The sequence below is a fragment of the Poecilia mexicana genome, unplaced genomic scaffold (assembly GCF_051168715.1).
Source record: "Poecilia mexicana isolate PSO_F unplaced genomic scaffold, ASM5116871v1 scaffold_3, whole genome shotgun sequence".
NCBI classification, from domain to species: Eukaryota; Metazoa; Chordata; class Actinopteri; order Cyprinodontiformes; family Poeciliidae; genus Poecilia; species Poecilia mexicana.
The window spans coordinates 7,394,523-7,417,337 of record NW_028263372.1 but is presented as its reverse complement, the minus strand read 5'-3'; the positions used below and the strand labels follow the sequence as shown (position 1 = coordinate 7,417,337).

At 40.6% G+C, this 22,815-nt stretch overlaps 1 protein-coding gene across 1 annotated transcript in view; it reads right to left on the bottom strand.

Moving 5' to 3' along the window:
* The window catches only part of LOC106919100 (cadherin-8), a 135,331-nt gene that overhangs the window by 53,065 nt on the left and 59,451 nt on the right, over positions 1-22,815 (bottom strand). The window contains exon 2 of the mRNA XM_014989274.2: positions 17,705-17,999. Coding sequence (XP_014844760.2) covers positions 17,705-17,999 — 295 coding nt within the window. The remainder of the gene's footprint in view (positions 1-17,704; positions 18,000-22,815) is intronic.

The following is a 22,815-nucleotide window of genomic DNA, read 5'->3' as shown; positions in this document are numbered from 1 at the left end:
TTGGCAATTATTGTCTGGTCTCAGCAGTGGAGAGTTATGGCTCTTCTCGTTCTTTGAAAACACCACTGAGCCGAGTTAAATGATTGGTTGAGTCCTATTCTGATTTAAGTAAAAGTCAAAGATGATTTTAGTCTTACTCAACTAAGATGAAAACAAAAAGAGGCTGCATTTAGTCTTGTTTTAACGGTCATGATGAGTTTTCTGGGAATATATGATCCTAACTCTCACACTGTAACAGAGCTGCAGCAAAAAAAAAAAAAAAAAATCTAAAGAGAATCATAATTCCTCGTCCTGAGGATTCTGAATCGATTCAAAATGCTCAAAAATCAATTTTAAAATGTGTTGAAGTTGTACATCTTTGCTGCTCCTATTTTCAAGTATACTGCATATTTCATTACACGTCTGCTTGACCACTTTATGCATTTGTAATAATTCTGTTATTTTTTTAGTTAAAAAAAACAGGCAGCTAAGCTAATATAGTACTGGTAATTTGAGTTACAGAGTTTTATATTTTTTTGTGAAAGTATAAACCGGTGGATTTTGACAATGTATGAAACCTTATGGAATGGTTCTGCTTGCTGTCTTTTTGGTGTAAGCAAAACATTTCAGTCACATAATTTCTCCAGACTCTCTAGTCTGTTTGAATAGAAAACTTAGTTCCTGAATAAAATATCATTTCTGAATTGCATCCTGACCCGAATCAAATTGCTAAACACTGAAAGAAAGACTGAAAGCATCTCCACATTGCATGCTGAAGATGTCCATTAGCTGAAGGAATGTTAAAACAAGCCATTTCATAAAAAATATGATGTCTGAGTCATGGTGGATTAAATATAAGAGAGATACAGAATATAGAATGGAAGACAGTCTGGGAGTTCAATTGACCTCTTGGTAGTTCTGGTGTTGAGAGATGAGAATTCAACACAGTTAGGATGATGTGTGATCTATGGTGGCGAATAATAACATTTTAAAATAAATATAGCAATAGATAGTTACATAACTGTCTTTAGATGAGCATTTTCGTGCCATCAAGCGACACAGGGTGAAGGGCAAAACAAAGGGACCACATGGAGTCAGGCTTCCCTCCATAAAACGGTGGTCCACCAGGCAGATAAAGCCGGAAAATGACAGAGGGAACAGTGAATTTACACTCCCAGAAATCCACAGGTCTGTTTACTCCCCAAGAAGCAGAGTGAAATTTTTAAAGGGCTATCTCCGTAGCGTGCTGGATAGCAGATTCACCCAATTACACAGCAGCCCCCAGTGTGGCATAGCAAAACCCGCTGTAGGATTGACTGGGTGTGTGTTTGTGTGTGTGTGCTGACACCAGGCTGTGACTGTGGTAGAACCACAGACTGACTAAATCCATACTGCAGCGCTGAGGGCAGTGCAGCTGCCAATGCCACAGTACGCAGTCAGAGCGCAAGGCGGCTGTCGCATATCAGCAAGTCGACATGGAGCGGGATACAGAATGGGTTCCAAAAATACAACACAGAGCCCCTCCACGTGTAAGGTCCACTCCAATTAAGAAGAAAGAAAGTGACGTGGAGCTCCGGCCATAAATTTTGATGCGACATAAAGCAATAAAAACACCCAAAATGGATATTTTCTTAAACTTTTTACCTTCATTGTATCAGACAGGCGAGGCACAGCCAGGCGAGGGCTTTAGTTAATGGGACAGACATCAAGCGAAGGGCCACGCTCTCCGAGGAGATTTGATCCGATCGTCTTATCAGTTTCTTTTTCAAATGGCCTTGCTGTGCCAACTTTTATGCCTCTCTCCTCGCTTTATTCTCTGCCGGTGATTGGATGGGCCTCTCTACTGTGGTCTCAAATCTCCGCCACCTTGATGAATGTGTTCCAGCCCCCCGTTTGTGCAGGCCTAACCGATCCTTCTCCAAACTCCAAACCCGACAGCAGCGAGCCGCACGAATCGAGCCACTGGCCTATTCCACAGGTACGGACAATTGCCAGGATTCCAGCAGGGTTTCTGTGAGAAGGTTTCATATTTCTCTAAAGTTCTAAAGTTCTGGTTTGTTTTTAGGGGTCAGTTAATCAGTACACTGTTAGGCACAGCAAAAGGGGACAGTAGTTGAGTTTTCAGATCGTTACGAAGGTAGATAAGATCAGTTTTTAAGATTGGTTTCTCATGAAAGTATCGTCCGATTGCCAACTCAGAATTAAGGGAATTTATCTGTGCGCCCCTAGTTGTTTTGCTGCTGATTTGAAGTTACACTGAAGTCTAACCACAACATTTCACTACAAATTTGCCGTTGTACCTTCACATTTGGAATCTGTAACTGAATGGCTGTATGAAAAACGGATGAGCCAATGGATGGAACCTTCAGAGCCCCGACATACTTTATGCAAAGTGCCAAAATCAGTTCTCATTGACGTAGACTGGTGACGAAAACTGCTTCCTTTTGTTCGCAAAGAGGCATTTTGCTGAATTCAACACCAGGCCCGGGTCAAACTATTTCGACAGAGTTCTGTGCAAAGTGTTGCGTGATTGGTCAGAAGTTTGTTGCTGTGCTTTAAGCGAAAATGCTCTCGGACAGCAATGTTGATATTTCTGTTCAACAAGTCCGTTTCCACTATCCAGTTGATCCGTTGATTGTTCGCTTTGGATGAAGTATGTTGGAGCCTTTAGAGAATGGATGAGAGTTTTCTGATGCTTTAAAACTATGTTTATGCTCCATTAACTTTTTAAATACGTGTGTAGGCCAGAAAAACACCTAAAAGTAATTATAAACTTTTCCAGACTGTGTTGGAAGCATTACTCCCAAACAAGTAAACATATTACCTGCCAATGTGGTTACAGTAACACTGTCCTTTTTTTATTGGGAACTTTCCCCGTTGTTCTTTTGCAGTTTAATCAGGTATATGGTTCTTTGTGGAAGCAAATGTTGCTTTAAAGACTGTTGTCATGACTTTCAGCTGAAACCAAATGCTGATTTAATTTTAGTTTCTGAGCCCTGCAGGATCTAAATAGTATGGTTGGTACCTAAGACAATTAATAATGTAGACATTTAGGGATGAGAGCATGTGAATCTTGCTCCTGCTGTGCAGGACTGTAAAATTGCCCAAAGCTTGACACAGTTTTACAAACACACACACACGCACGCACGCACGCACGCACGCACGCACACACACACACACACACACACACACACACACACACACACACACACACAGCCACTGAACACTACCTCCAGTTTGTGTGTGTGTGTGCGTGTGTGTATGCGTGTCTGTCTGTCTTCTTCAAGTGGGAGTGATGCTTGTACAAACTACAGCAACAAATGGAGGAAAAGGAGCAAAGCAGGATGGATGCACAGCCAGAAAGGTACACCAAGAAAAGGCCTTACAACACCACATTAAATATCTACAACACTTGCTGAATAATTAATAGCTGCATTCAGGCAGTGTACTGAGGAATGAGGATGAGAACACTTCCTGGCATCTTCGCAGATATGAGTAAGCATTTGTCAGGTCAGAAAGTGCAAAACTGGATCCCTCTCAGTTTACCTGCTGTAGCATCTTATGCAGAGAGAACCTCCCACCCAGACGGTCCTCACTGTTAAACAGTCCCTGCTGCTTTGGACAGATTGAGGTTTTGAATTCAGTTTTCATACTTATAAAAACATAACGTTTCCAAGCACAGGTGGGCACACTTTCGCTAATCTGCTAATGCGCTACTTAGCAGAGCTACTTTTTTGGTTAGCGCACTAACACTTTTGCTAACTTTGAAACATGTCTAGCATACTTAACTTGACCTGAAGTAACTTTCCCAGATAAATTCCGCAGCACAAATTTACTTGACTGATTTGGAAACATTCAGTTCAATAAAGTTTGACATCTGTGTTGGACTTTTGGCTACAAACAGTTAAGAATTCTTCAACTAGTTATTCGTTTATACTCAAGCTCTTATTTTGAACGGGAGCAAAGAGAGTTTGTGCAGCAGCTCTGTCTCCTCTTCTCACATTCTCTGTTGTTTCTTTCAAGAAACTCTATTGAACAAATATTAAGTATGTAGCAAAGGAAACAGGAATACAGAAAAATATAACATTTACACAAACAACATAGGTTAATTAAATACAGGCAAAAATTCACAGGAAGGAACTGGTTTGAGAACCTCCGAGTTTGTTCTTGGTGGCCATCAGCATGGGTGAACTTAGCAACTTAGCATTAACTTCTGCTAAATACCATGATGGTGTAGCATTAGTGGAGCTTATGTTTATGATTAGTGCTTAGGGTTAGCATATTTAACTAGTTAGCTATTGTTTCCAAGGCACTGTATATTATAGTGTGCTTTACATAAAGAAAAAACATTTAGATTACTTCCATAAGATTTTTGATGAGAAGCTATATTGTTATCCTGAAGGATTCAAGACTAAAATCATACACAAATAATATCCCTGTAATTTAAGGGGGCAGATGGGCAGTTCATGTTCATGTCTTGTCTAAGTGAGACAATGATCTAGGTTTTTTTTTCTCCACAAAGACATGATCCATGTGATCTAAATAAATGCAGCTGTTGGTCCTACCAAACTTCTGCAACAAAGTGTGCTTATGACCGAAGAATGATGTCACATTTCAACAGCACCAGACAGCACAGCACTCATCCTTTGAAACTTTTGGTTCTTCCATTCAAACAACTTGTTTCCAAGGCACTGTAATTATTTAATAGATGCCAAACAATACATGATAATGGTAAAGTTTGAGAATAAACGCTGCAATCACCGTCGTCCGACCAGCTGCCCTCTCGTCCTCGGAGGCAGTTCCTCTATGATTGAATCAGCCCTTGACCAAAGGTAAGAACAGAAATAAGCTATCTCATACAGACATCATTCTAACCATATTATTGCCGTCTGGGGCAACTCAAAGGCTGACCTAATCACCGTTGTACTCCTTCTATCATATTCAACTGCGTTTGCCTTTTTGCTTACAGCCTGGAGCTTGCTTTCTGGAAATTCACCAGTCACTTGCGATGATGGATTACCCCTCAGACCGTTATAGAGATCATACTAAATGATTTCAATTTAATGGTCAGAATATATATCAAAGTTCACAGAAGAGTAGATAAATCAAACAGCAATTGAGACACGAAGGGAGGCACGGGCAAATGTTTGGTTCCTAACGTTACAGCAATCCTGCCCACTAGGGAGGAAAACCTTTACAGGAAAATTAACTTAAATACTTTCAAGCTATTACATCAAACTTTTCTGAATATATAGTGTCCATGACTGAGAGGAATCCAAACTTTACATTTAAATTAAAGAAGAAACAAACCAACTTATCAATATAAATTCAATTTCTAAATTTGCTTATGTTATCAGTGAGGTGATCGTACTTACATCCAGCAGCCAATGGGAACACAATTTAGAATTTCCACTTTACTTTAGCTACATGTTTTCGAATTGTGGGAATAAACCAGATTAACTGAAGAATATTTCATTCTTTATAGCTGATTGTTCTGGCGAGGGAGACTAGTGCCTACCTCCCACGGTCACAGCGTGAACGGCGGTACACACCGGACAAACAAACATGGACGTATTCGACAACACCTGAGAGCAATTTAGAGACCAATTCAGCTAAAAGTAATGTTTTAGAATATGGAAGGACCCAGAAACAACCCATCCTTGAATGGGGGAACTTTGAAACTCAATGTAGAAAGACTCCCAGCCCAAGACTTTCTCACTACGAATTCAACACAACCAAAAAAAAAAAAAAAAAAAAACGTCACAGTGCAGCAAAGTTTTGAAAAAGCTACAACTTTTGTAGTTTCACCTCAGATATACATCGTGTTTACACTGATGTTTCGACGTCTAAATCAATTGTAGTCAAACTGCTTTGTCTATATTTTATGACATTTATGTTCAATGAACCTCTGTAATTTGGTTAAGCAGAAGTAAAAAGTACACTTCTCAGATTTGGCTCAGCCTGTCAATGGTGACGAGACGTTTAATCTGCATTTCATTTTCTCTCTCATTCCCTTACAGCTCAAGCATGAAGATATTCCCTCTGTAATTATGCAACTCTATTTATTAAAAAGTTGTTTGTTTTGTCGTTTCTTCTATGCTGTTGCTAAACTCTGAGTACGCCTTATGTTGCACTAATTCACGACTGCAGCTTTTTGATTTCCAAAACGAAACAAGCCCAAAAATGTTATATAAAGTGGAGCTACCTCAATAAAGATTGATTAAAAGTTTCTGAGTAAAGCTAACCTTGGTGACTCCACTAGAGCTTTGCAGAAGTTTGCTCTATTTTCTTATAAGGAAATAACTTTCAGGTTGTACTTGACATGCTATTGGCTGGGACTTGTGAAGCAGCCAATCCAGGAGTGTAATTTATTTTCGTTAGAAGCAAAATAATTGGAGTCATCTTCATATGTAACTAAATGTTTTACTGATAGGACATATATGTCTCTACAATGCTCACTTGATAGGTTTCAGCGACAGACAGAGTCAAAATACAAGAATATGGAACTTCCTCTAAAAATTACTATAACTGTCTATTTTAACAGTTCAAACAAAATCAAATTAACCTTAATATGCATTCAGACATAGAGTGAAAATGCTTTCAGCACTACCACAGAAGCTAATATCTTCACTCTTCACTATCTGGGGGCTCAGCCAATCAGCACCAAGGAAATTAAATGTCAATCCTAGATTGGCTGCTTTGCAAATGCCAGCCAATAGTTTCTTCAGGCAGCATTGTATCAAGGTGTTTCTGCTTCCCAAGCTGGATTTTCTATCAAATATATTAGAAATGCGCAATGGAAAAATCCATAAATAGGCAAATTTTAGAAAAATAATTTTGAGTAACAAAAATCCACAAATATTGAACCACGAATAGACGACAATCCACTGCAGTTCCTCTGTATTAGAATGAAAGAACACAGTGTTCTGCTGTGTTAGAACAAGGTGTCATCTGTTTCAGTTCAATATTTTCTTATATTTAAAAATTAACTGACCATCTTGGGATGAAAGTTCAATTTCCAATCAGTTCCTTCAAGTTGCCAAATCTTTACGAGTTAAATTGGAAGAAAAAAAAAAGGAACCTGGTGAGTTTTGGCACAAGATTAAAAATATTTCCTCAGACTCTATTATTCAGATGACAACTGATAATGTGAGAAAAATCGCACATGCATAAATGCATAATGTCTCAGTCACTTTTGCAGGTATGTATGCATAAAGCTGTGAGGAACACTCATTATGTGATTGATATCTGAAGGGCTCCATGTTGGCACTTTAGCTGATTAATATCTCATGTTTGAAGGAGGCGATGTACAATACAAACTCACAACCCCTCTTAATCTCCTTTAGTAACAATTAACTGACTTGACAAAAAAATTGTTCATCAAACATTTAGAAACTGCACAAACAGCCAGAAAAAAATTCTGATGTGAAAACCTGTACTTTTACATTTTCATTTGAAGAAATAAAGAGTATCTTCTGAATGAATCCCAACTTCAATTCCTTAAAATAGCGCCAACTTAAATTAGTCCAGCTGACAGCTACCGCATTCACTCAATCATTTCCATAAGTACCTTTACCCTCACTGCCCATTAGTGGCTTTTAGAAAGCATTACGGAGCCTTCAGATGACACGCCAGAGCAACCCGCTCCTCTTCTCCTGCATGACGCGGGGACGCTCTGCCCTTGTTTTCCTCTCTCAGATTGATTAACTGACCTTGATGCAACGATCGGCAGCGTGTGACAGCCTGACAGCGAAAGATGAGACTTCCACGCGTCCCGAAGCCGCACAGAAAATTTCGGAGAAAGATCATTAATTGGAAAGGGTGCCGTGACAGCTTATGTGCACGTAAATAAAAACGTATTTTATTGTTTTCGCCCCTACGGTTTGTCACGACTTGCAGATTTTCATTCTTTACTTTAGATTCTATTCTTTCTATTTTATTGTTATTTTTTTTCTAACTCCTGCTGACCCTGGTGCAAGAAATTCTCTTAATAACATCTGCTCCCTAGCAACATGGAGGGGATGGGGTCCTTAGTGACAGCTCCTGTTATTCGCATTGTTGTCCTAGCCATTAAAAAAAAAGAGCTTGTGTGTAAGCTCGCTCATGAATAAACGCTCTCATTTACCTTCCACTTCATAAACTTTATTATTTTCCCCCAATTTCATTTTTTTTCCTCCACTTTTTACCTTGTGGGCACAGCACAGAGGCAGGGGGGGAAAAAGGCAACTTCTTTTGAAAAACGACCCTATGGCGAAGGAGAAGGCGCCTTTTTGTCCTTAGTCTCATTGAGAGTCTTTTGCTATTCATCGGGCCGCAGCAGCGGCAGCTAGAGAGGCAATCTCATGCAGATCACACTGAAGGGCTTCATTACCTAGAAGCCAGCTACTGTTTTGTTCTCCCTCAAGGGAAGAGCCAATGAGAGAGCATTAGCTTAGTAAAGGAGAAGTGAGACGGGGGAGAAGTTGAAGAAAAGATGAAGCGGTGGATGTTTGAGGTTGGGGTGAGTCGGGAAGGCTCCACGGGGAAAAAGTGACACCTGAGCGACGGCGTCTTTACATCCGCAGCTGCTAGCGGTTTTGTGCTAATGCAGAGAGAGGCGTGCGGATCAGTGGACATGTGCATGTGACACAGGAGGGCTGGCAGGGGACACTTCTCTGCTGTGTGTTTCTGCCCGCATGCAAAGGGAAAGAAAAAAAAAAACCTTCCCCCCGGGGCTTTAAAGGGCTCATATTACTCTGTCTGGACCAAGAGTGATGATGTTCCATGCATAATTTAGAGCTACATTGGATAATAAATAACATTTGATGAATTAGTAATGCAGATTTGTGTGATATGGAGCATCTGTGACTGTGTTATGTGTTTTTTAATTGTTCTCTCTCTTTTGCAAGTTTTTGCAAAAGTATTCGACCCACTGAACTTTTCCATATTTTGTCATATTGCTATGACAACCTTCAACGTGTTTTGCCGGAGTTGTATGTGTTAGATCAACATAAAGCACATTGTAGATAAGATAAAGGAAAATACTTTAATGTTCCTCATAGATTGTCATGTTTTCGTCTTAAGCTAATTGTCTGTAACGTCTGGCTGCATGTTAAGGGTTCAGTTGGAGGAAGCAATGCACCAATCCACTATTTTCACTTCAGATACTGATACAGGTAGCTGAGGTTTAGCATTGGCCGATACCAATCCAATACCAATCCAATCGAAAACGATCTCAAAAACAGCCCAAATTGACTTAAAACTTGTATATAGAGAGATGAAAGGCTTGTAGCTGCTCAACCTTTCCCGGTAAGCTAATCTAGGTTTACTAACTCACTCTTGGGTTACCTAGCAACAACCCGTTGAGTAAATTGTGCAGCAGGATTCTCAGGTTTCAACATTGTGCCTCATGACATCTTAAGAATAAAAACCAAGAAAATCTGTAGCTAAAACAGTAAAGGTCTGGCCACCAACTTGGAAACATTTCAGATACTTACAGCAAAAAACTAATCAATAATTATAGATATTGATTAGTTTTTATAGGTATCGATAAGTTTCTGAGCCATATTGCCTAGCTGCAGTCGAACATTCTTCTACACACAGTTTACAAAACAACTGAGTAAATTACCGCTTTAGAATTTATCTGGTGAAATTAATTTAGGGGATGCTAGGCGTGCTAAACATTTTCAAATTTAGCTAAAACGTTAAGCGAAAAATTAGTACCACTATTAGCGCATTAGGAGATTTTCTGAAGCGATCCCACTGAAAATGAGGGACTGTTATCTTGTAGACACAGTGAAATGAGTGTTAAACAAAGCTAATGTGAATTAGCAGCTAGCTTACTGACAAGGAGAGAGTGGCTAACTGATGAGTAACTCAGATACATACTGAGCCGGCTAAAACTAAACCTACATGTTCAACACACACACACACACACACACGCACGCATACGCACGCCCACACACACACACACAGAATTGGACTGGTACACACTGAAGCACAGCTCAGATGCCGTTGCCAAATGAGGTGAGATAGATCGGAGCAGTGGGTTATTTACAGAGAATCTCCAGCATGTCAGTTAACTCCTCTCTGCCTCCGAGGCCTGTCCTATCCCCATTTAGCACGGCCGTGGCAAACAGCAGGCTGGCGCGCCAGCGCTGGCTGCTGGGCCTGAGAGAGTCCGAGCCTTGGCCCGGTTCACCGTTCTGACCTCCACTCGCCCCCCGCGCGCGGCCTCAGAGCCGCCCACCAACGTATTCGCAGCCGCTGTCTTGAAGCGCCGCTCATCAGACGCGCTCCAGCTCAGCACCGGCCCCAGCTGCCCACTGTATTAAAGGGCCAGGAGCCCACCCCTCTCCACACCCCCCTGCCACTCAGCCCATCTGCCAAGCTGCAGACCGGAGTCGAGGATCAGAGAAGAGAGAGACACAAACACCAGAAGCCCACTCTCTTAGCCCTCGGTCCAAAGCTCAGCAGAGAAATGGTAGATAAAAGACGCACTATAAATGTTGCTCTCGTACTGGTGGGCTGCTGTGACCCCGAAATGCTGCAGCCGTTTACTCAAGCTACGCTGCTTTTTATGCACCCAGACTCAGACTTTTGCGAGGCCAACATGTGCTGAAGACGCGCAGAGAGATCGGGATAAAATAGCCGTGTTCCTCACTATATCCAGGCAGCTTTTATTTATAGAACATCTGGCTCAAGTCAAGCATGAAATGGTCTGAAAATATCTCAGCTTTTCCTCTATTGATCCAAAACACAGAGTGCAACGTGTGAAAACAAAAGCAGATAGACAGATAGACGGATCTGCTTGCTAAAACTGGTTAGTCAGACTAAGTCAGGGAAAATCTGCTAAATACCATAAAGATACTGTGAAGAGTAAACCTAAAAGTAAATTCAGCTCTCTATCTTCTCACTTTGGATCAGCTGACTGTGGTGCATCGGTAGTGATGTTCACTTTTCCATTGAGAGCTTTAAGAGGTCCATCAAACAAGGAGATACAATAGAAGCACAGAGGCATGGTTGTTGTTTATTAATCCATTTTAATACGTCAGTCAGTTCTGGGCATTATTGCTGTTATTTAATGTTTCTTCCTTTATTTGATTTCTTGCAGAAGCCATCCACAAACGGTCTCCTGAATTCGTTGGACCATAAGATGGTGTACCGAGCAACACGAACCCCAAATGACTCATGGCTGCAGTTACAGCGAAAGGTGTTTCTACAAAGTGTGGACTGTTGGTGAGCTGAATACATATGAACATCACAATTACCAAAGTTTTGTACTGGAAACATTTATGGAACCCATTCATCTTTTTCTCTCACTTCACACATTAGTGCTAGTGAAGCCAAGTCAAGTTTATCTGCATAGCAACAAGGCAGTTCAAAGGGCTTTACACCATTAAAACATCAGTACCAGCTATGAAACAGGCAATAAACAATACATTTTGCCAAATCATCATACATTAAATATGTATAGTCAATATAACATTTACTATTGATCAAAGGCAACAAAAGTGTTTTCAACCTTGACTTAAAGGAACTCAGTATTTCATCTTTTTTGCAGTTTGTTCCAGATTACAGGATCAAAAACCTGAATGCTGCTTGTTTAGTTCTTGTTCTAGAGATCAGAACCAGAAAACCTCAGAGGTCTGGAAGCTTAGCAAAAGATCTTTATTGAATCTGTTGCCAACAGGTACATTAAATATACATTGGTGTGAGTCCATTCAGTGATTATATAAACTAACAGCCGTATTTTAAAGTCTATTCTCTGAGCTACAGGCAGCCAGTGGAAGGACTGTAGAACTGGGGTGATGTTCTCCATCTTCCTGGTTTTAGTGAATATCATGTCTGTGCTGTTTTGTGTTGCTTCATCACATAAAATCCTATAATATATTTCTCCTTTACAAAATGTGAAAAGGTTCAGAGGGGGCTTATATCGAAAAAAATATTTCCCAGTTTTGATGAAACATGGTGCAGCGCAAAACAATGTTTTTCTTAATGCGGTGATCACAGTGCGCTCTCTGATGCGCGCTGGAAGCGGGGAGACGTGGAGCTCTGATAAAGGTCTGCAACTTGCTCATTTCCATACGTCGCCCCTTGATCAAGTCTGCTCATTCATCGTCCAAATCTGTGATGACAAGCCTTTACTTATTTTCTCAGCTGCCGGTGGTGATGAAACCATAATCAGAAACATCATTAAGATCCTCCGTAGACGGCCGTGCCTGTTAGTCCCGTTACCCGCGCCCATAATAGCTCTGAAAATGCAAATCAACTCCAGGTAATCTATTAATGTCACTTCAGTTTTATGTCTCCGCTCCAATTTACCGGATCCTGACACTTTTGGCGAGGATCCGCGCCTCGGTGCAGGTATTCATTTTGCTGCGGTTTCAGGGAGGGCGGGCCATCTGTCGGCAAGCCCCGCTTATTAATCGGCCTGATAATGAAGCGCACTCGCAGCCCGACACTCCTGGGGCGTCTGTCTCTCTCACACACGACTTTTTGTGCTGCAGAACAACTTTCACCAAGTTTGCTTCGCAGCGGAGCAATTATTGTCATTCGCACCCCCTCTTAGCGCACCGAGGAGGGCCCGGCGACCTCCTCCTAATTACCTGAAGCATCACTTCCAGAGACTTTGTAATTTCCATCTACATCACAACCCTGCTTGTTAGCTGCAGACGGTGGCAGAGCCTCATAATTCCGGGCATATGGCCGACAAACATACAAGGGAATTTGTCAGCTTGTACTGGCCTTAAAGTCGAAGACCCCATTAACGGGGAAAACAGGATCCACTAATCCTGTGAGATCTGTGCAATCAGTGCCAAAGAAAACACATTAATATCACAGGCGGGCTTGCAGCCGTAAGCAATAAACTTGCTTTAACTGCAGTGACACTGAGGCATAAATACAAAATGAATACATTCACACAGCTAACAACGTTGGCTAAGCACGCAGAGATATCAAGTACTAATCAGCTGGGAGGAAATAAACAGCGTTTTTTTTTTTTTTATTTCCCTGAAGATTAGAAGCAGAGAAAATTACCTAAACCTTGGATGTCTAAAACGCACAGAGCAACAAAAAATAAATAAATAAAAGAGCTTGACAGCATTGGAAGATTTTCTGTAAGTGATTAAAGCTCTGCTAATTAATATTTTTATTCCAAATGAAAGGTTAAATTAGCATGTGGGACGTGGGTTTATCATTGATAAAGCCTTCTCACTGAATTATAACAAGTCCCTCATTTACAGTGTGGAGTAATATACTGTACAGGCCAATGCATCAAAAACACTAAGATGTGAATATAGCACACTTGCTTTTGGTAGAGTTTATACAGTGAACTAGGAAAACCTAAAGAAACACTCCAAACACGGTTAGACTTCTAATTAAAAAGCAAGTAAATAAATATTGTAGAACAAATTTTTTTCCGAGTGTTTGTAGTAGAGTCTCTGTGAAAAACACCTGGTTCAGTATGAGATTCTTATTGCACGATGATCTTGAAATAAAATACAGAGGTGTCTGTATTTTATGGAAAAATCTCACGGTAAAATGTAACCTTTTTTTTTTATTGTAATAAACAGTGGTGAGTTCACTTCCACTAAAACCCTAATAGCAAAGCTAACCAGCTCTTCAGCTTCCCTTACATCAGTTTTTATGCTTAAATTCTAAAACGTAAATTTACTTGGCTGTTTTGTAAGCTTCCAGTTGAATAAGATTCGACTTTTGAGATGAAGTTTTGGCTGTCGACTTCAGAATTCTTCAAGTAGTTAGATGCTTATATTCACACTTGCGTTTTGAAGTGACTATGAAGTAGTCCTGTATCCTCTCTATATCAGGAAACATACATACAATTTCTAAGGGTTAATATTACAACAAAAAAAACATCATAACCTCAATAACATCAAAACCTTTGAGTAGTTGGTCATCATGAAGGAAGTCTAGAAGGCTAATGTGTGATTGGGATTAAGACTCTTACGTATACTTTTAACACTTTTTGTTTTACAATTTTCTCTCCATTAGTTCTTTTTAGCTTGAATTTGACGTTTTATGTCAATATTTAGGACATAATAAACCTGTAATTAGGGCTCCAGTGAAGAGAACAAACTCAAACTTTTTTAAATCTCAGTTTTTCTCGCCAATATTTCTGAATCTTTCACCAAAACCACAATGCAAAATTAGATAAAGGTTGAAACGGATAGTCATTGCTTTTTAAGTTTCAGGGAGTGTGTCGAAGGTGCATTCCCTATATTTGGACAAAAAAACTGACAAAACAATCTTCCAGAACGCAGCTCAATAGATCAAGGTTAATGGCAGCCCCACAAGCCTTCCTGAGACCTCGTTTATGGAAAACCCTCAATCATTTTCAGGATAAACTAATTAGAGTTACCCCAATTAAGTTAACTTTTTGCCAGATTCCTGAGCTAATTTGGCTGCTGGAAAGTTTTGGATTTTTAATTTTGACACAGCTTTATTCTACCGGGTCATTAATCTTCATGCATTTCTCCAGTGGTAGAGTAATGCGCCAGAAATAAACCAATAAGTGGAATATCAACCGGGTCTAGTAAACGAGGATTACCAGAAAATATTTGGTAATATTCTCCGTAACTAAAAAGTAATTTTTTTTTTCTTTGGATCCATTTCACCCTTTAACATTATTAACTCATAAGAGATCCTATCACAGAACGCCAACTGATAGCAGATATACCCAGGCCGCTTACGCTAATGACATCTAATTTTATTCCGGCAAACCATTTCCCCTCCAGCGAAGCGATGGCCTTTACTCCCCCGTTCTGCTCCCCCGTCTTTGTTGCACTGTACTTAGACGGACGATGTGCTACACAGTGATAGTCACCTCCATTCTTCGCCATTCAGGGGGATGAAAGTCAGGGAAAAGTCACAGAAAGCCACACGTCTTATCCGACTAGCTCTTTTAAAGGAAGAACAAAAGGTCTTTCTCCTTCATTTCCCATTAACCTCTGTGCTCCTCAGCGCACAGGAAACACAGCAACCTCAGCGGCCCATGTCACATATCTCATCCGGCTGTGGGGGAAACGCTTCCTTTGGTGGATGCTGACATTCAATACGAGGGTGGGTTGGGGGTGGGAGGGAGGTTCTATCTAGCTGTAGTCCTTGACAGATAAAGGTGGGCGTTGATATTTGTCTCGGTCTTGCTGATACCGTGCGGATACACTCTTGATAAGCGCCGTATGGCCAAAGACACTGATGAAGTCTGGAGTGGAGCTGACAAGCTCTGTAAGTGGATAACATCGTCAGGAGAAGCGGGCTGTTATGGCCTCGGATTAGATTTTTTGATTGTTCGACGCAGGTGGGGCACATCGTCCCTCTCAACGCCAACCCAACATCTTCTCCCATATGCTGTAATTACATTTGAATACTCCCTGCTTTCTGTCTGAGGTTTTCAACTTGCGTGCGGCAGACTTCACTAGAGTCTGTTTATCCCGGCTCCGCTTCTCGTGGACTTTATTAGTCCCCAACGTGGGTCGACACACTTCCAGTAGTCTGCAGAGTCCAATGCGCATTCTCAATTGGACGGTGATGAAGAGGAAACGCTGCTGGAAGGAAAGCTGGTAGGTTATGAATATGAGTCGGGAGAGATGAATGACTTTTTTTGTTTGTTTGTCCGGAGCGTCTTCCCATAATGCCGCAGCACATGAAAACTTAACCAGAAGAAAACCCGAAGCTGAAAGGAGGGGGGTGAAAAAAAGGCTTTCAAGCAAACAACTGAGCATCCGTGAATGTTTAATTAATCAGTAGTGACAAAAGGGAACAACAGTCAACAAAGAGATGCCGATTTCCATTTCTTATGCATTATTCCCACCGGCAAATCACAGAGTGCTGTCAACTGCCACTTTGCACTCTACCCCTTCTTCACGGTTGTCTCTGCTCTGAACTGCCAAAACCCCTCAGAGAGCCCGAGTTCTGCTCAACCCGAGATCCAAAAGCCTAGAGCAGTGGGGATCACGTAGCAGAGTTCAGACAAAAAGAGTTCACTGTTTCTCCGTGTTTACATGGATACTTTTACAGCATCTTTTGTTCCTTTTTGCTTCCAAGCACAGCGGCGGCTAATAAGAATCAGCCAAAGGTGTCAGGAGTAAACCGGAGCTAAATCACCGCCATCTCGTAGAACTGATGCAAAAGGCTGCATCGTACAGATGGGATTTACCCAAACAGATTCCATTACATACCTAACACCATCTGCCCTAGCATGTTATGTCACCTCCACGACAGGTTACAAGAGGCAGCTCAATGAAGAAACACAATAACAAGCGCATAACGTCAGGCAACAGACCTCAGTTCTCTCGCCGAGCTCCTCCAATGTCAAAACTGCATCAAGACATGCACTGATCGCCTTTTTCCTGCTGATGGAAACATTTTTCTACAAGACCCATTGCTCCTGTGGGGTCAGTGGTGAGGTAACACTGAAGCAAAACTAAAGAACAAAATGATCCAATGACGGGAGTTCTTCCTCGCCTGTATGAGCAACACATTATCATCCTACAGTGGTCATGTAAATGCAGGAATTCATTAGCAGGTGATACAGTGGTGGAAGCTAAAGGGACGTGTCTACAGGTTTATGTGGCAGTTGTGTAATGGTACTCTATAGCTATACCGTCATTTAGGTTGCTTTTCCATTAGAAGGCCTCCTACAGCTGCACAAACTATGATTCAGGCTATTTTGTTGTTGAGTACAGACAGTTCTACCTCTGTGCTGTCCAGACATAAAAACCAGTCTTTGTACCACTGCCAATAGCGGCTTCATCATATCACCTTAAGGAAAAATGCACGCACTAAAAGTCCAAAGCGCAAGTGTATTTATTTTTCCAGATATCTGGCTAGGTGTGTACTGGGTCTGAGACAATAGGTGTGAATCTATATCCCAAATTTGTAGAGTTCCTATTTAACTGGTGATGTGCTATGTCTTTATCGCTACATTAACAGTTAGCATAGTGGTGTCCTGGTAGGTCATAGTTCATAAACAGTACAAGTAACACTGGTGGTACTTCAAATCTTTCTACAAATAACTGAGGAGTGTGAAGATGAACTTAGAATAAAGGGAGCTGAATAAATATGCACAGCACAATTGTCACGCATAACAACCACCAATATGTTAAAATGTGAAACATGTCAAAGTACTTTTGCAAGGCACTGTATAAAGTTAACCACTGCTAGAAAAGCATGGATTGTAATTACAGGAGACACTTGGTCTTTGTGGAAGTTATTGATGGCAACCGCCCACAAACAGCTGGAATCTTTAAATGTCAGAGATGTCTTCTAAACACAATTACAATTGCTTATTTTAATGGTTCAAACACTAACTCTACCTTAACCTGCATTGATACACACAGTGGAAAGCGTCTCAGCACAACCGCCGTAGTGCCAACATTTTGGCCATGTTTTGCATATTTGCATGTCTTTGTAGATAAGCCGTTTACAGAGGACCAACTTTGAACTAGGTTTGATCTTGACCCCAGTTGCGAGGTCCCAGCACTGAGCTGTGGGTTGAAGTCTCAGAGATTTGACTCGATTCATCATTCTTGTGCTTTCCCTTGCCAAAAATACTCATCACAGACACGCATGTAAATAGGCACACTTCTTCCCTCTTGTTCTGATTCTCTCATTATTTCTGTGAGATAGCCCATTAGAGATTGGCAGTCTTAGAAATCTCACGCACTGATTAGGGCTGCCATACAAGGCAAGAGGTTTGAAATTAGGTCTGTCAACTGTAACTTACCAACAGCAGACATTTCGGGAACAGACGCGCGATACGGTCCTTCGATGAACTGCGGCGGATTGTCGTTTATGTCCTGGACTTTGATGATGAACTCGGACGGTGGCTCCAAAGGCTCGTCTGTGTCGGCGTTAATGACCTGGGCTGTTAGCGTGTACTCCGCTTTCTCCTCGCGGTCCAGCCTCTTCATGGCATGGATGTCACCTGTTAACTCGTTGATGGCAAAGATGGTGCCTGCGCCCTCGCCTGCCAGGACATATTTGATGTTCTTGTTGCCCACATCCAAGTCTGTGTGTAGCTGCAATCAAAAGGACAGATAAGAGGTCATGTCAGGAAGACGATTGGAGAAATAAATCAGGTTCACCGTTCAGTATGTGCCAGAGCTACAATGATATTCATGTCTTTGACTTGGAAATCTGCATCAAAACTTGAAAAAGAACATTCACACATGTTCTCCATCTGATCCTGAATCAGCTTGACTATTTTATTTTTTTTTTTTTTTTGCAAAGAAGAGCCAACAAAAGTTGGTAGAGTTACTGTATATCCCAAAAGACTTACAGATGTAATTTCAACAGAAGGTGTTATTCAAGCAGGGGGGCTAAACACAAACACACATTTCTCCAATTTTTCTTCATAATTCTTTTTTAAAAAATCTATCCTTTACTTTTTACTTCAATATTATTTACCCTTTGTGGTCGTCTTTGAAATAAAACCCATTATTGGGCTCATATTGAAGTTCGCAACAGATAAATTAATGTGGGAATGTAGTCATTAGTGGAGTATTGCTGTCTTTCAACTTTTGTGCATATCCAGGTAAAGTTTCCGACATGACTGTAATATGTTGTTGTTTCTGCTGCGCTTCGCTGAAAGAAGTGTTGCCCAGATACTAAACGTGGCCCAACATTGCCTACGCTTAGCTAAATGAGGCCCGCTGGGGACAATAAGTTTATAAGTAGCGCAGGAAATGGACCGTAGCCTACATAGTTCCTCGTTATACATCAACAATGCATCATACAAGAACGCAATACCAGGTAAAATGCTCCCTGAAGTCTGAAATTCACAGAACAGAGAGGCCCGTTTGTGGCCTGGTTATATATACAGTATGACAGGGCAAGAATCAGAAGTCCGTAAAAAAAAAATGAAGAGGAATCATTCCTTGTTCCTTCGCTCAAATAAACAGTCCGAAAGTCAGTGGATGGTGCTGCGTGCTCCTCATTATTTTTGTAATTACGGTTTCATTAGTTCACTAAAGCTGCATTACATGCTAAGCTGAGTGGTTAGATCCCACTCGCTGCACAGCCTGGTATAACTAATGAGGCTGACAGAGCTGTGTAAGACGAGGAGGAGAAAGCCTGAGCTGGGCTGGGTTAAAAAAGTTAAAGCTGCAGGAGGAAAAAAAGAAAAAGAAAAGAGAAACAGGGAAATGGAAGGAAACATGAGAAGAAAGCAGATACAAAAGCAAAGAAGTTTGATTTTATTCAACTAAATACATATAGCTCTTGCTCTACTACGAGCCTCCTTTCATATAAACCCCCTGATCCGTGATGTGAGTGATTTTTAGAGAGGGGGGAAAAGACAGAGCTAGGTGTTCCTGGGGTTCGGCTGCCAGCTCTCACCTTTCAGATGGTGTTTCGTTAACGTACGTGCCTCTCAAAAGACGTGAGCGTGCAACGAGCTCATGGGCATGAATCAAAATATCTGAATTCAGCAACTTTAATTTCATCCCCCTGCCGGTGTTTCGGCAGGGGATTCCTGTGGGAGCGTAGCCGGGGTGCAGAGTAGCAAGGCGGGGATCCGTCGGCGAAAATCCCGACCCCTGGAGCCTTTGACGTTCACGCCAGCCAGCTTTTATGCCTTTGCCGTCTCTGAGGTGTTGTTTGAAGACACTGACGAAGCACATTCGCTTAAATTGTCACACCTTGCACTTTTGTTTTCCTAATTGTGCCATCATTTCACATGAATGATGTAGCTCATTAACGCAAATGCCTTACAACATCCTGCATACTGAGAAACTCCAAATGAGCTCAAATTAATGATGGTCTGTCATCTTTTCCCCCCATGTTTGTATTCTGTGTGGCTCCTTGTGTGTACTCTCACACATGCAAGTCAACCTCTGCTGTATCACAAAGCTAAAATCTATCAGCCAATCAGAATGCTTCAAAACCACCACGACGTCCTGTTAGGAACTAAACATGGCGCATCATTTGTGTGGACAGACATACGGATTGAACTGCTTCTAGATGGCGTATTAGAATACAAGGTTAATAAAACACAAGATGATGTTGATTGGGACTTGTGTCAAAGAAGGTACGTGGATATAATGGCACATTATTTGTTGCCAATATATAGATAGGATCCTACATCTCCATTTTGCCATGAACACATGCAAACATAAATACAGAGTTATGTCTAGGCTCACCATTGGTTGGACTTTTCATAAATTATCATTTTTAGTGATATTAAACAGAGATTTTGTGTAGATGAAAGGTTAAAACACATAAAAAAGTATTTTGTTTCCCAAACTAAATACATTTAGTCGCATCGCAGTTGAGGAATTTTGACCTGCTGTTCTTTTTAGAATGGTTTTGATTCATCCACACTGAAGGGCATGGAGGTTGAATTTGGTGAGGGCGAGGGCTCTCCATAAACGTTCTTCTTCATTCAGAGAAGGGGTTTCTAGTTTACCTCAGATCCTCAGACCAACTGTGGTTGAGATGAAGCTCATAAACTGAAGGCCAGAAATTCTCCTCCAAGATTCAACAGTAGAGAGAAGAGTTCATGGTTCCATCAACTGCAGTAAATTGTACAGCGAAAGTACGATTTTTGTTCATTGACACCTTTAACCGAGTTTCTTTCCTCTTAGATGAGAGATATAATTTTCCTAATTTTCCTCAAATTTTTGGATGACACTGTCACACATATTATTTTCAGGAAGTTATTTATTCTTCTCCTCTATATTAGGTTGAGTTTAAATTGCTTGTATGGTGACCTGGAGTATCCACTGCACAGAAGAAAGCACTAATGCCAAGCAAAGTAGCTACTTGCTGTCCTAGAAGTTGCTAGATGATGTCATTACCTAATTTGCATATGTGAGCTTCTCTTATTTGGCTGAGCTGCAATAAGAGAAGAAAGTTGTAAGTCACTTTAGAAAAACGTTTCTAAAATGTTCTTAAGAGTCGCTAAATGTTCCGACAAATTTACTAAGTTGGCAACACTGCAAGAAATAACCTGATGTGTAAGAAACAATAAATTCTACCCATGTTACCTTAGGGGCTCCATAGTAGTCAGACCTGGGTGTAGCTAGAATAATAAAAAAAATGTGTTAAATTTCAAAGTCATGAGTCAATATGGTGGGTGAAATTTAACAAACTGTAGAACCAGGCTGGTTTGGGTACATTTTTCATCATATGAAAACATGTTTCATTCACTCAGGCTGTCTTTGTCCAATATTAAATACTTCTTCAAGCCACTACATATGTGGCAAAGCTCAATAATAGGAAGGAAGTAATTCTGAACTACTATGAGTTAAAAATTCTTGTCCACTCCCAAAAAATATCAACAAATAAGGAGACAAGTTGTCGATGGCAAGAAGCTGCTGGTCTACATCTTTAAATTCCTCATTGATGAGTCCCAACGGTGCTGAGAGTGGTGGATAGTTTCCACATTTACAGTTTCACGAAAAAGCCTAATCTGCTGATTGCTGCTCCCAGGAGAGCTGATATGCAAACCTTTAATTGATAAGGTTTGTTGTTTTCAAAGTCATGTCCAAAGTATTGAGTTTAATGCCTCTGTTTTGGCATTACGACCACAGTAATGTGTTTGTTGAGCATTTTTGCTGAAGGGTGAATCACCCTTTGACCTCTCAAGTTTGAAAAATCGTTCTTATCTTGAGTGTAAAATGTGTTAGCAGTGGAATATCTCTAAATCTCCAAGTATTTACACACACAGTGAGCCTGCAGCCAAGAAAATGATTCAGATTACTCAGTAGAATCTCGACGGTTTCTAGTTAACTCTTCAGACCCTTTAAAATGTTAATTTCCATAAAAATGTCCAAGGTCAAAATGAAATGTGGCACATCCAATTTACCTCTTAAGTCAGAAATTAAATCACCAAATCTAACTTCACTGTGTTCCAGGTGCAAGCTGAAGGATCGGCGGGACTTACTCAGGTCAACTCATATCAGCTGTAGCAGTCAATAAGAGTTCGGGCACGTAAACATTGCAACATAATATTTACAGATATTTTTATGATATAAAAATTTGACACAAAAAAAATCCCTTTCATTTCTCCAGCTGTAACAAATCATTAAGGACATACAGTGGATCTCAGGTCAGAGTTTCCATGAAGTTCTAAGGAGTTGGCAATTCCAAATTTTAGTACAAAAGTTACAAGAAAACACTTAAAGAGTGTTTCCAAAGAAGCATGATTGGATAAAATACAATTGATTCAATTATCTTTAAAAAGTTTATATGCAAAACAAAAAAAATGCTGCAGTACACTTTCGTTAGTCTCATGTGGCCAAAAGTGATACATTTAAAACATAAAGCTACAGTGTCTATACAAAGTACAAACTCTGTGGATGTTTGACTCTTTTGCTGCTCTTATAAACCAATCATAGTGTGTTCTATGACTTATGTAAAGCACCTTGAAATGCCTTGCTGCTGAAAGGTGCTATACAAGTAAAATCTGATTGACTGCTTGATTGATCGAAAAAATCTGGCTTCTAAAAAACAGCAAATGTCAGTAGTTTCAAAGTCAAAACATTTCTACAAATGACAAAAAAAAAATTTGAAACGGGGGTGAATAATTATGAATAATTATGCAATCGCTTCTTCTATGTGAAACATTTTGACTTAATCATTTTGCAGAAATCTTTCTTCACTGACATTTTTTGTCAAAAAAGCAAAATGTTGTTGATCGTGACTGATTTGCAGAAGCAAACTTTTTTATCCACAGTGTAAATGTGTTGGTAACTTAAATAACTTAAGTAGTTAGATAATCCAAAATAGTTCTTCCTATTTGTTTTCCGCTAATAAAAATTGAAGTTGGACAGCAAAGTCAGTCAAGATATTCCTGCTTTCAGTTACTGTGATTCCAACCAATCGCCATGCGAA